This window comes from Rhea americana, unplaced genomic scaffold, assembly GCF_003343005.1.
Source record: "Rhea americana isolate MKP2758 unplaced genomic scaffold, rheAme1 scaffold_210, whole genome shotgun sequence".
Lineage (NCBI taxonomy): Eukaryota > Metazoa > Chordata > Aves > Rheiformes > Rheidae > Rhea > Rhea americana.
The window spans coordinates 59,201-74,049 of NW_028186259.1; the positions used below are offsets into that span (position 1 = coordinate 59,201).

A 14,849-nucleotide genomic window follows, 5' to 3' on the forward strand; every position below is an offset into this window, starting at 1 on the left:
GTGACCCTGCTTGAGCGGGGAGGTTGGACTAGATGATCTCCAGAGGTTGCTTCCAACCTTAATGATTTTATGATTCTATGATTCTACGAACTAAAGCTCTGAATTTCCTGCATCCAACACAGCAGCTTTGAGGTGCTTGTTCTTWACTAGGATAGTGCATGATAGGCACAGCTTCATGGTCCAAAAATGAAATTGTAAATCTGGCCTTGGAAGCCTTCCTGGGKAATATGCTTTCAACAAAAACACATTATTAAGTTAAAATTAAAGTAAGAAGGTGAAAACTGAGGGTCTTTATTGTTTTCCACAGGAAGTGTCCTCTCCACAGTTAATAAATAAATAAATAAATGAATAAATAAATAAAGGAATGCCACTTTGTTTTAGAGGTACTGGAAACATTCATTAAGATTTAATGTTATGAATGATTTTGGCCAAAGAATTAAGAAGGCAGAAATCATGAAAATATCGTCTGAAATCTTTTGAAACAAACAGATGCTGATTACAACTCTAAGAACGTGCTATAGCACAGATTTTATAGGGTTTGGGGACAACATTAAACCCAACAGCAGGGCTGAGATCCAAGTCTGAAGAAGAGACTCCAGGCAGAGGGTGGAAGGTGAACCGCTGCAGGAGGCTTGTGAAGAAGAGGAAGAGCTCCATTTTGGCAAGAGTCTCACCAGCGCAGATCCTCCGCCCTAGAACAAAATGTAGAACAACCATAAGAACATCAGTAGCAGCTGCCTCTTCAGTGGTGGGAGAGAATAAAAACTTCTGAGCAGCTGTAATTCTGAGGAAGATCAGCAGAAATCCAAAAAACTTGGAATGTTGCATCCCAAGTATGCATAAAGAGCATGGAGGATACAAGTATCATCTGTGAGGGAGGAGAATTGGTATTCAGAAGTATGATAATGAAGCCACCAAGTGATTTTTTTCTTTTGTTTTTTTCTAAGTGGGCTGACTATATGCTTGTATATGGGGAGAAATGTATGGAAATACCATCCAAATTTCTTGCTTCTTTTTTAAATATATTTTTGTTCRTTTTCATATTTTCACTTTACTCAGGGTCAGTTTGCTTTTTGGCTCACACGCTGACATTGGAAGGCTTAGTCTAGTGTAAGGAAATTTGTTTAAATTAAGTTTTGTCTGAACAGACCTTGGAAATTCAACAATCCTGGCTAGGGAGGAATAGAAGGAGAAAGTGGTAGAGACAGTCTATGGAGCCCCTACTACAAGCTTGTCTTCAAATGCACAGTGAATATATGTTTTTCTCAATCCTGGTCCTATTCAGCAGCTTATAAACTTCCTTAATCACAGCACAATGATGCAAGGCCTGAATTAACAAAGACACAAACTAAAACTTGATTTTAGCTCCCTCGTGTGACAGAAATTGGAAAATGAGGAGTTACTGGGATGCTATGCTATGAACTAAGTAAGCCCTCAGGGAATGCCCGTACCTACCACTTCCTGGATGTACTTTTGGCTAGGACATAGTGGGAAGAATTTGGGCCTGAGGGCAGTGCAAACACAAGGTGGTGTTAGAAACAGGAATCTGTGTACTATGTCTCTATTTTTAATAAAAGGAGTTTAATAAAAGGTTAATAAAAGGAGTGGCTTGAAGACAATCTGAAGCTGACAGAGTGAAAGATGTGTTGCAGATTTCAGTTTAAAAATGAAGTCCTATGAGTTTGGAATATCAAAAGTTTCCTTAATGAAAGAATAGATTTTACTGTGTGTTGASTGGCAGGTATCGCAAGAAAAGGCCATATTCAGATGCCATACAGAATTAAAAATATACAAATAAGGTCTAGAAAAAATGGAGTATTGTAGATACAGGAGAAAATTAACCAGAGACTGATGTACCAAAACTTAATTGATCAATGACAGAGCCTGAAAAGCAGAAAAAAATGCCAGAGGAGTAGCAGTCATCATGGTGGTAAAAATCTCCCATGCTTTGGGCTGTGATGTAGCCATGTAGATGTGTAGGTTTAGGTGAATGTAACTGTCTGTGGAAACCTCAAAAGGCAACCATATCCTGTTCTCTGATTTTACAGGGAACTTGAGTATTTATTTAAGGCAATCCCTTTGCATTGGCACAAGATACGGAGACTTGATCTCATCTGTAGTTGATGAGAAACTGAAAACATCTGGAGGTTGAAGGAATGAGTTGAGATGTTTGTGAGTCTCAACAAGAGCGGAAGTGTAGAAGTGTGTCCTGAGAAATTTCTGAAATCTAATATGTGAAATGATCCCCTGTAAAAGACAATGTGAGGAGGTCAGTTTTCAATGACAAAGAAATACTGATATAAATTAACCTTGTCTAAGATCTGTACTTCCAATGGCAATAAAAAAAGATAAGGTACCTGCRGAAAAAGGCATGAAAGCATCTTTCTTTACGAACTTTCCTTGGGAGTCAAGAAAATGTTCAGGATAAAACATCTCTGGTTTCTCCCACTGCGATTTGTCTTGCAGGACAGAGGTCAGCAAGGGGACAATGTAGGTTCCCTGTAAAATTAGACAGTGGAGTTATTCTGAGGAAAAAATATGTTCTTTGGTGACACTGATGGCAATAAGATCTTAACCTGAAGAAATTGTCCTGAAAATGAGATTATTCTGACTACTGCTTTGTGACTTCGCAAGAGAGTTCATTTATCATGGTCTCATAACTCACATTAACAGGTCTGAAATAGAAGAATTGATAAGAAAAAGAATGCTACGTGTATCTCACCTTAGGAATGAAATAGCCTTTGAGAGTGACATCTGCAACAGTCTCATGAGGCAAGTTCAGGGGTAGGATATTGGCAAATCGCTGAACTTCATGGATAACAGCATCTGTGTATGGCATTTGGGTTCGATGCTCGACTCGTGGCRGAGTTGACCCTATCACTCTGTCTATCTCTTCTTGGACTTTTCCTGAGGAGAAAATCCGCAGTAAGAGACATGGACTCATCTATCCTTGAGACATACTGTGCTTTAGTTTTGCAAAGACCTCAAGTGAAAATAATGAATTCTCACAAAAAGAAGAGAATTCTCTCTTTTCTTTCACAAACAATGGGATATGGACAGTATTACACTGTCTGATTATTTCTATACCAATGAGAAAGCTAAATGAATGGGCAATTTCAGAAGACTCTTTGGTGATCAATATTTTCCCTTGCCTATCATATTAATTGATATAAAGTGTGTATTCTTCAACAAACAATARCAACAGCAATAATGAAATTATTTTTAAAAAAATTTCATGTTCAGTTCTGGATCTTGTGTTTTATTTGTCTTCTGGCAGGTAGAAGACAGTAACTTCCAATCACTTTTGCAGATGTAGTGGAATCTCCCTTTTCGAAACTCAGACATGGTACAAGTCCCCTGCTTGCATGTTTTGCAAGCATCTGTGGGCCCAAATATACAGCAGAACTGTCATTTGTATGTGAATCTCTGCAGCCCCTCTCAGTTACAGGTCATGGAAATGAGCTTAGTGACTTCATATCTAAAACACTGCGGATTTAGCAAGGGATTCTAAATTACCATTTCCTGCTATAACACAGTACAAGTAATAACCCAATCCAAAGAAAAAGAATAAATATTTCTTTGCGTTGATCTATTCTGGACCATACTTCGGGCAAAGTTATCCAGGATCCTTTTTTGTTTTTCTTACATTCCAGTGAAAAAGGATCAATTTTCAGTTTTTCTCTCACCTAAAGTTTCTTGCTCTGATCAAGAGGTGTCCTAAAAAAACCAATTTGCTTCCTAACAACCCTGTAACGTGGGCTAGAATGCAGCTATTATACAAACAGCAATTCTCTAAATCTTCTCAGACATTTAAAACCCTCAGCACCATCCATTTTAAATCTTCTCAGATCTTTGGTTTATGAAGATCTCTGTTCTTAAGGAAACCAATTTCATTGCCTAGCACAGGACAGCTCCATTTTTTTACTGAGATTTTACTGAGTGCAGAATCTGGCCCACATGAACTTGGTATATAATCTACCAGTACACTGGCTAGTATGACCTTCACTGGGTCTGAACCRTAGAGCAAAGCAATCCCTTGGTAATTATTAGCCTGAACTTTTGGATTTTTTAGCTTAGTGTATTGACTGATACATTGACCCTCAAGGTCTCTGTCCAGTTCCTAAGGCCCTGAGTGTAACAGCATGTGCCACGAGACCACTTACTCTGAATTTCAGGGTACTTTAGCATCAGCAGAAAGCTCCAGTTTAGTGTGGTGGAAATTGTCTCAACACCAGCAGTAAACAAATTGCTCACCAAGCTTAGCAAGTTGCCATTATGGAAATACCTATCAGTAGTGAATTTCTCCTGAAAGAAGAAGTGGATGAGATGAGAGGATGAAATCTTAAAGTTTTTTTTTTCTTTCTTTTTNTGGAAAATGCATTTTAACCAGCTAATCATTTTATTAAGAAATAAGTCTTATATTAAAAAAAATGTGAAAGAGAAGGAAGAGCTTTGAGCTTGGGCCTTGAGATGTCTGTTGATAGTGATGCTGTTATGCATGGTCTCTGTGTTCACTGGGATCAGCTGCAAAAAGAGTCAGGCTTCTGCATGAAAGAGGTAACCAAAACGTATGCTAGCCTCTGAACAAGGATCCCAGTAAGGCCAGGTACAGCTTTTGTTCTGTACTGGCTGATGTTTATGAAAGAGCCAGAAGCACTAGGACAAGAGAGAGAATAGATAAGAAGATAAAACCTCACTAAAGGYAACAATATAGTCTGGAGAAAATCTGAGTGAGAGAACTTGTTGTTGTTGTTGTTTAAATGCTGAGTGCAAGGCTTCGGAACTGCAAAGACCCCGTCTCCTGTACGAGCCTGGAGCCTGCATAACAGTTTTGTTCTAGCCAGGTAAAATATCCATTCAACTCTACCAGTTTGTAAGACAGGCATCTTTAAAAGACTCCCAAAGAAGTGTAAGTATAATTAAAAGGACTGAAAGAGAATTGTAAATGTCTTCATATAACCATACAAGTTTGAAGTCATGAGGAAAGATTCAGTTACCTCCTGCTGTTTAACAAGGAAAGCGTCTATAAAACTTCTCTGATCATTTTTATCCAGAGTTTTGAGGTATTTTACRAAAGTATCTTGTATATAAGCATGGAATTCATCTCTGTTTTGAAGAAGAGTCTTCTGAGCCCTTAGGAGGAATCCAAGGCATGGGAAGATGTTGTACATCTATGAGAGCAAAAGACATTACATAGAATTTACCAGGCAAAGGCCTGAAAGCACTTTACAGAAGCAAATAAATACTATTGTGACCATTTTGCAGATAAGAAAGACAAAGACTTAACATTARTATATAGAACACAAAAAAGTGACTGGATAAATTCATAAATTCATGGTAGAAAATCCATCAAGACTTGTTGAATAACAGGAACCTCTCAGACACAGATTATTGGAAGCCAAGAGACTTGCTTTGCAAAAATAGTACAGGTGTCAGGCTTAGACAGCTGCAACTGGCCACCAGGGAGACTTGATGGTGGGACAGAAGGATCTTTGGACAGATCTGTGTAGCTTATGTTCCTCCCAAATTCTCCCTCCTCACAGACCAAATTTACCATCTTTGAAAAGCAGCAAGTAGTAGCTAGGATGCAAAGGTCACCATAGTTATTTCATGCACATTTTGGACTCTGTCACCACACAAACATGTACTGAGCACAATTTCAAAATATGAGGAAGAAATCAGAGTAAAAAGTCTTATTTTACTACTATTGTAACGGTAYGAATGGTGGTATATAAAACCCTTTTGTGAATGGAATTACAACTGCTCAGATGTATACAATGGACTGCAGCTGACTGGAAATGGTTAAAAAAACCTGAAAATTCGAGATTTTTATAGAAATAACCTATAAAATCTGTAACTGAAATGTTATCTAGAAAATTATGCTATTATTCAGCCATCTATTCTGTTACATTTTTTCTTTTTCAAAGTACAAAGCAACGGAAGTGGAGCTAGTATGTCACAGCATTGCACAGGGATATCAGAGCATGTTACTCACAGAGACATTTCTGTGTACTGAAAGGRTGTGAAAACATATTCACTGCCAGGGTTCCTCGCATAGGTAGACCACATGCTTTGCAGCTTCTTCCCGCACCATGTTCTGAGATTTCTCAGGAAAGAGAAATGCACTGTATCTCAGATCTCTCAGGAAAGAGAGTGTCTGCRATAAGGCTACTGCTGCAGAAGTAATTCAGGGAGCACGTTCCTGACTGTCCCTTTTCCCCATGGTCCTTGCGAGTGGATGAAGGGAGGACTAATAGCTCTGGCAACAGTAGCCATCTCCCCACCACTGTCTTTRAGGACTCTCATGCCTCTTCCCTGACGTGTAATTAGCTTGGTGCTCCAAGGCAGAAGTTCCTGTTGTCTCCTCAATAATTATTCCAGCCTTCAGCCTAGTCCAGAGAGGCCTGGGGCAGAGAACAGCTTCTGTCCTGGCACTCATTTCATGGTCCCTGAGWTGGATTATTTTCTACATCTGTATCAGTCACACCAACGGAGCAAATAGCTTAGAGTGTGGAGGAGGTGGAAATAGTCTGATTTTTTTCAGTGGGTATTTARCACTCATCAAAATATAGCTTAAGACTTTTTTTTAAGAGATGAGTTTTGATTGTTCAAGATTCCCAGATTCTCTCTCAAGCTTTGTTTTGCCCAAGTATTGATAAATTTAAGTATTATCCCTCAGTATCTCAGATTTTTCTAGTTATTGGAAATGAACTGACTACCAGAATAAGGGTGCACTATTAGTACATTCATACTGCATCCACTGGAATAACAGCATAAAAATATTCAACATTACCGTAACAAAAGGGTTCCCAGCAAGCCTCACGTTTTCATTGGTCAAATTTAGTAGTCTTATAAATCTGGAATCTTTGTAGTCAAATCGTTTTCCAAGTAATATTGACACAATTATATTAGCAACTGCTGCATTAATGATTCTACTAACATCAAAGGGTTTTCCTATACAGCAAAGATAAGAATATATTACATAGTGGCAAGAGGCTGTGTAAATTTAATAAAAGATTATTGCTATTACTCTGTTATTATTTATTGCTTTTATGATTATTGTTATTTTCCTTTAGAAAACGATGCCAATAAAAAAAAWTTGCCAGACACAAGCAGACCTGTTGGATATCCTTGGGTGTCTGAAACAGCACTAGACCTCTGTTTTTATGCAGCTGAACCCCACTCTCAAGTTCCTTTGAATGAAATGGGAGCTGAGGCAGCTACGTCATCTGCAGACCTCTGAACAGACACCAAAACACTGCAATGTAAATGTGAATCTGAATGTGAATCCCACCAGAGAGTCTTATCTTGGGCAAGCTTAGAAAATATCTCACCAAAGACTCCATCTTTGATCTAGGGTCTAGTGACCCCAAAGATTCTGAGCCATTTGATCAGGCCCATGAAAATGTTTTCCAATGAGATGTCAAAGAGCTTGCTTTGACCCTAGCAACAGCAATCTGAGGTCAACTCAGAGGTATCAGAAACTGAAGAGGGAGGCAATTGTAAGAACTTATAAAAATATTTATTCCTATCACATATATGATGGTTCAGAAGCTACCTGAATGTAAGATTCTTCTGAAAAAGGATCATAATGCACAAGCAGAAAGGCATCCACTTTCTGTAACTTTCATAGTGTAAGAATTAGGTTAGTCTTCTAAGCTCCCTCTACAATGACTAGGTAGAGGCGGCTCCTAGAGATGATTCATCCTCTCCTAAGTCAGGTGGGAAGAATCATCCTTCCAAATATCTGCTTATTTGTCCTTTTTTTTTTTTTAATTACAAAATAAACCTAGCTGATTAGCTTAAACATTCGCCTTCTGGATGACTTGAATTTGATGAGAAAAATTCCACCATTGCAGATTGCTTTTATATCATCTACTATAACCTGTTATTTTATTATTGCTCCTATTTATGCCTCATGTCTAGGTTGCCTCAGAAATAACAAATAAAATCCCCCAATCCTCAGTTTCTGTATATATGTATATCATGCCTTCTAATTGCAATTTTGTCCATTTAGACTGAGAACCCTTTGGGCCAAAAGCCTAGGAATCTACACAGAGCTCAGCCAAGTGACATCTTCTAGAACTTTGGAAGAAGCCTTTCATATTTGCATCAAGAAACTGGTAGGAGCCAAATTCAGCAATCAGCTATGGGCAAGCCTATGGCTGTTTGAACAAAACTTAGGGATCTGGAGAATGAATTGTCCACCCACCTCCTTGTGACTCAAAGGTATCTATCAGATACCCATATTCCTCCACAATGCGGTCCTCAATGGCCCTCTTTCCCATTCCAAAGTCTCGTAAGGTTGTGAGAGTAAATCTTCTCATGACTTTCCAGTTTTCACCATGAGCAAATACAACCCCTGAAGCAAAGATAAGATTTCAAGGCAGTAGAAAAATTTAAATAACTAATTTGTAAATATATAATATAGATATTTAATAACAATGACTTTCAAAACATTTTAAATTTCATTTGACTGAGAAGAATACCCACAAAAGCTTCCTTTAAATATTCCCAAGCTTTTTACTGCACAAAAAGAATGAAAGTAAGCTATTTCAAAAGTGTTTAATTAAATCCAAATGACTCCTGAGAGAAAGTTGTCAATAAAAGAATAGAAGCATTGGAAATTCACATTCAAACTGGTTTGCATTATACTTTGGAAACTGGAATTGAACTGACAGGCAGTGTCACTGATGATTTCAGTAAATACCAGACTAGGCACAGATGTCTTCACAGTTTAAGTTGGACCTTAAAACCTGCTCAATCAATTTTTCATTGAAATTGCTACATATCATAAAACTACTTTAGTCATATTTTCTTTCAACAGAAAAAATAAGATGTGAAGAAAGCTTACATGCATTAATATAATTAAATGATAAACTAAATTATAAAAATGTCTGCTGAATTATTCATGAATTTATTGGAGAGGCTTTGGAGATGTACATAGGAAATGCAGATGCAAAATTAAAATTAAGTTTGAGTGTCAGTTTTTTGTTTGGAAACCCAGGTCTGTACACAATATTTCCATTCAAATAAATCCCCAACTCTCTATATGTTCCACCCTACTATCTCATGTAGATTTTAAAAACACTACTCACCATTTGAAATGAACAGTATTATAGTCATATAAATTCAGAAAAAGGACTTTTTGGGGCTTTATGCTAAACTCCAAAAAACAGAAGCCCAGAACTACACCATGAGAGTTAGAAATGCATTCGCTGTTGTGTATGCCTCTGTTTTAGATCACGACAGTATGTTATTGTAGCCATTAGCCTTTTTGCAGTGAGAATAACTAGGTGGACATTGATTTTTTTGCGTATAGACAGTTACAGTTGTTTTTGTTGTCACTGTCAACAGCTTCAAATTTGAATAAATCTGTCGAAGTCAGTGAAATTACTCCCTATTTCCACTACGTTATATGATCTCTGATCCAAAGTGATGTGTTAGCCTCTACTGCTTCTGTAATAAAACCTGCTTTGAATAAGTTAAATGAAGAACAAGAAGACCAACTCACCATTTCCTCTGGTCAAATCTTCAAAGATTGGAATTTTAGGTCTCTCTGCAAATGCATCTGCTTGGTTTACAAGAGCCTCCTTCACTGTCTCATACCCAGAGATCACTACAATTTTCCTTTGCCCCATCTGAACACTGAAGACTGGACCATATGCTTTGGACAGCTGATAGAAGAAGAAAACCTTGTTTTACAACTTGTACAGCCTACAAAGAAATTCACAGCCCTTCAGTGCTGCTCATCCTCCTGTCCTGCCTCTAGGTTAGCGCAATGTTAAATTCGTAATCGGAATTCTTAGCAGAGGAWGAGAACTTACTTTAGTAATGTGAATGTGCCAGATATTATATGAATAATGACTAAATGGCACAGTCAGATAGAATCACAGTGTGCTAAACGGAGCAGAAGCATTAACAGCTTAAACCATCAGCCGTACAAGGCTTGTAYCCATGTGCCACTTAAAGTCTCTTCTGTGCTGACAGATCTGCCTTCCCTCAGGAACCCATGTGAATTCAGTTTTATGGCTCGTGTTCACACCCTGATCCCTATGTTACTATGTTTCTTTTGTTTCTGCAGCTCCACTTCAGACTAATTCATCCATTCAGTCTTTATTGAATTTATCTGTGCTATTATTACTATCAAAAAAAATGTGTTTCTGGGCCAGGGTGTAGCCTTCTATACGTTCCCACTATTGATATGTGACTACATTCACCATGAATCTCTCCGCAAGGGGACTCTCAGAGATGAAGTCTGACGTAAGCTGGTAGCTGTTTAGCTTGCACAGACAGATTTGTGCTCACACAACTCAGTGATGCTCTTGATTCTCCGAACAAGAAGGGGTGGTTTTCCTGCCTGCAYTTAGCTTCCAGTGTGTTTGGACAGAGAAACACAAGGGAAATATTTACCGATATTATACAGAATGTTCATCAGCTGTTTTAAGAAAGTCCAACCAACTATTTAAAAGGACATAGCAGCAATGACACGTGTCTGAATTGAGGGCAGCTGCTTTGATGGTGTGGTACACTTGACTAGTGTAGCCGAGGCAAAATTTGATCTTTTCRAAGTGTGTTCTACGGTCAGGGCTCTCCAACATTTGAAATGTCAGTGTTACAGACGAGTATATGGTTTTTATTTGCATTTAGACACAGAGTATGTGTGAGTTTTAAAGCTGCCACTAGAAAAGGAAGAGGAAAGGATCAGTTTCATAAAAGTCTTGTGACTCTAAATTGGAAAAAACTCTACCACAAAATAAGTTAATAAAGCACTAGAAGAAAAATAAGAGATTTATTTTTCAGGTTTGCTTAGATCTTTGCTGTATATTGTGGCAACTTTTGGCCCTTAATATTGAGAGTACACAGTAGTCTTCAGCTTCAGAGAGCAAAGAAGGCTTGTCCTTCATTAGGGAAAAGTGATATGTAAGGGACTATCAACTCAGTGAAGACAGAAGATTGTTGTTATTACCTCAGATATTTTAACTATGGCTATGTGAGCCATGAAGAGTTAGCTTACTTGTCTAAAATTCCTCCTTTCACTACTTTTTTCACCAAAATGCCACGAAATTAAGATGAACTCTTGTTATTGATTTCACAGTTGTTTAAGGCTGAAACCAACACTCATGAAGTTGCAGGGAATTGAAGGGAGAAGATGTTACTGTAAAGAACATATCCTGCTATGTTCAAAGTTTTACACCAAATGGTAGTCTCCTATTCCTTACTATAGGCCTACATCATCTGTGGATATGACACCCAGGCTGTGGTAAAGGATGACTCTGACATCTGGAACAATGTTGTTTAGTAATATTGGCAGTGATGGAATGGCAGAAAAAGTAATGGTTACCTGCATATAAGTCCTGTAGGGTCTCTTCAAATCAAATAAATGAAGATTTCCAATGATAGGTAATGCTCTTGGTCCTGGAGGGAAATTCTTCCTCAAGTAGCCATTCCAGAAACCTCCTATTTTCATAATGAATAGAAAAGTCAGGATGAGCATTAAGCCCATGGAAATGTAGTTGCTCCAGTCCATGTCTATTCAGCCAAGTATTTACTGCAGAAGGTCAAAGAGAAATGAAAATCCAGATCCCTGTCTTCCTGCAAAAAAATTGCTGTGAGAGACACTTGTACTAGTCCATAAGCCTTTTCTCCAGTGAAGGGTATATTTTTCCCATGATTAGTGGTTTGATCTCCTCCCCTGTGCTTGCAGAAGAATCCTCAGTACAGTACAGTGCCAGGCGAATATTTGCCAGCCAAGCTTATATGACTGAGTAAGTGTGTATTTCCTACTTTTCAAGAATGAAATTCCAAGAACATGGGGAAACAAAGGTCACCAACCTGTTGTTTGGCAAGCAGTTGTACATTCTGCCTGCTGTTCAGGTCATTGATTAATATTTCCATGAATAGCGCAAGCACAACCTCAATACCCTGAGCACTGAAATCAAAATACCAAAATACTGAAGTGATTAGTGCCTAGAGAGATATTTTTCCAAGTGTTAAGTATTGGTAAAATATTACTCCCATTAAACTCTTTGTAATTTCAAAATACTTCACTGGGGGCAGGATTAAGCCAGCCCTAGATGTCCAAATATTTCCCAGGGCTCCTGGAGAACAGTCCAAATCACTTCGCTTTCTCTGCTGAGATATCAAGCAATTACAATAAAAAAGTCTTTGATCTCCTCATTTATACTTGCTAATGATCTTGCTTCTGCTTACTAATCAATGTTCAGAGTAGGGYGCAACGGGGTAAATGTTTGCAAAACAGACTTGTATGTTCGGGTGACGGAGATATTTTTGCGTGTCTCTTTGTCCTGGATGAAAGTCCAAGAGTTCAGTTTATCAAAGCTTCACTGACTTAATCTGCTCGAGTTAATAGTTGTCTATGGTTGTGACTCCCCTCGCATTCTAAGCGGTGGCAGGGCTTGGTCTCTGGTCTTAAAGCTAGCTAGTACAAACATATTAGCAAACAACATTAGCCTCCAAACTGGATGGCTGGATGCAAAACATGTTTTGGAAATTATCCCTGAGCTGTGCCCAGGCAGAGCTGACTGAGACCAAAATGTGTGACAGGAATGATTTTGACACTTTACTGGTATAAATAGTAGASTTCTAGTTCCCTTTAACTGATTACATAGCCACTGAGTCCTTTCTCAGATATCACAGAYGGTCACACTACTGTATAATTTATGCAGCCAGTACACAAATTCTTAAAGCTGACTATGTTTCTTTGTGGTGGATATGGCTAGCACCAGATTAAGGTGATGGAACAGCTCATTCTGGATGTCATCTCCAGGCATATGGAGGAAAAGAAGGTGAACAGGAGTAGCCAGCATGGATTCACMRAGGGGAAATCCTGCTTAAGCAATCTGATAGCCTTCTATGATGGAGTAACTGGCTGGGTAGACGAGGGGAGAGCAGTGGACRTTGTGTRCCTTGACTTCAGCAAGGCTTTTGACACTGTCTCCCATAACATCCTCCTAGAGAAGCTCAGGAAGTGTGGGTTGGACAAGTGGACTGTGAGGTGGATTGAGAACTAGCTGAAAGGCAGAGCTCAGAGGGTCGTCATCAGTGGTGTGGAGTCTAGTTGGAGGCCTGTGGCTAGTGGCGTCCCCCAGGGCTCAGGACTGGATCCCATCCTGTTCAACTTCTTCATCAATGACCTCGATGAGGGSACAGAGTGCCTCCTCAGCAAGTCTGCTGATGATACCAAGCTGGAAGGAGTGGGTGACACACCWRAGGGCTGTGCTGCCATTCAGAGAGACCTGGACAGGCTGGAGAGTTGGGCAGAGAGGAAACTCCTGAGGTTCAACAAGAGCAAGTGCAGAGCCCTGCACCTAGGGAAAGATAACCCTAGGCAKCAGTACAAGSTGGGGGCTGACCTTSTSGAGAGCAGCTCTGCAGAGAAGGACCTGGGAGTGCTGGTGGATGACAGGTTGACCATGAGCCAGCAATGTGACCTTGTGGCCAAGAARGCCAATGGTCTCCTGGGATGCATTGGGACGACTGTTGCCAGCAGGTTGAGGGAGATGATCCTGGCCCTCTCTTCAGCCCTGCTGAGGCCTCATCTCGAGTACTGTGTCCAGTTCTGGGCTCCCCAGTACAAGAGAGACATGGAGTTACTGCAGAGAGTCCAGCATAGGGCTACAAAGATGCTCAGAGGGCTGGAGCACCTGCCCTRTGAGGAACGGCTGCGAGAGCTGGRCCTCTTCAGCCCGGGGAAGAGCAGACTGAGGGGGGATCTGGTCAATGTGTACAAGTACCTGAAGGGAGGGTGTCAAGGGGACGGGGACAAACTCTTTTCAGTTGTCCCWTGTGACAGGACAAGAGGCAATGGGCAGAAATTGAAGCACAGGAAGTTCTGCCTGASCGTGAGGGGGAATTTCTTCCCTGTGAGAGTGAATGAGCCCGGTCACAGGTTGCCCAGAGAGGTTGTGGAGTCTCCTTCTGTGGAGATCTTCAAGGYCCGCCTGGATGCAACCCTGTCTAACATGCTCTAGGTGACCCTGCTGAGCAGGAAGGTTGGACTAGATGATCTCCAGAGGTCCCTTCCAACCTTACTGATTCTATGATTCTTTGCTGCTATGAAAACAAATTCCTGTAGGCTTCTACGTGTGAGATGGGTATTGTAACTCGGTCGTGATKCTTGGAGTTCTAGTTATCCAGGTAGGCTGTACTGAAGTTTTCAATGTCGATTAAATTCAAAAACTGCCTAGCTATCAGCCTACATTGACTTAGATTAAAACTTGTTCATCTTATTTCATTCAGGATGCTTCTATAGTTGTGACCCTTGCAGAAAGATTTGACCAGAGGAGAAGAGTCAGTGCCCCAAAGGATGAGATTCTGGAGCTTTCCAGGAAAAGAGCAAAGACAGGATAAGTCCCTGGACAGAAACCTTGGAAGAGGAGCTAGAGAGAGCCTACTCTTTTGCCAGATAGTCTGGGATGTTGTAGGATCTCTGGAGCAAAGGCCAGGCCATTTTGCGTACGTGGAAGGTGTCCTGGAAAACAGTGCAGGGCTTACGTCCAGCTGTGTGCCAATTGGCCTGTTTCTACCCCACCTCCCCAGAGGAGGCAGAAGGGCACAGTGCTTGTCCTGCCTTGCACATATTTGCAATTTAATTATTAACAAGGAATGAGTCAGGTGCTAACTCTTTAAATGAAGTGAGAGGGTGATTCTGGGTTGCTTCCTGAGAGAYGGGTGCCAGGTTACATCGGTGCAGTGTTTGAGAACAAGCACTGCCCCTACCCACCTGTGCAAGACTCTTTGGCATTTTGGGARGAAGCTGGGAGAGCTGGAGGTGTCTCCTGAAATGCAGTGGGAGTGGGAGTGCAACCCCGGCTCCATTCCCCTTG

The 14,849-nt window shown here is 40.1% G+C and overlaps 1 protein-coding gene across 1 annotated transcript; it reads right to left on the bottom strand.

The window, feature by feature from the left end:
- Positions 1–504: 504 nt before the first annotated feature.
- LOC146595908 (cytochrome P450 2K1-like) lies at positions 505–11,530 on the bottom strand. The gene is made up of 9 exons (XM_085304857.1): positions 11,345–11,530; positions 9,515–9,677; positions 8,213–8,362; positions 6,794–6,954; positions 4,998–5,171; positions 4,164–4,305; positions 2,723–2,907; positions 2,358–2,499; positions 505–692 (listed from the first exon to the last, which is right to left on the bottom strand). The coding sequence occupies exons 1-9, from the start codon at positions 11,528–11,530 to the stop codon at positions 505–507; spliced, it is 1,491 nt and encodes a 496-aa protein (XP_085160983.1).
- Positions 11,531–14,849: the final 3,319 nt, after the last annotated feature.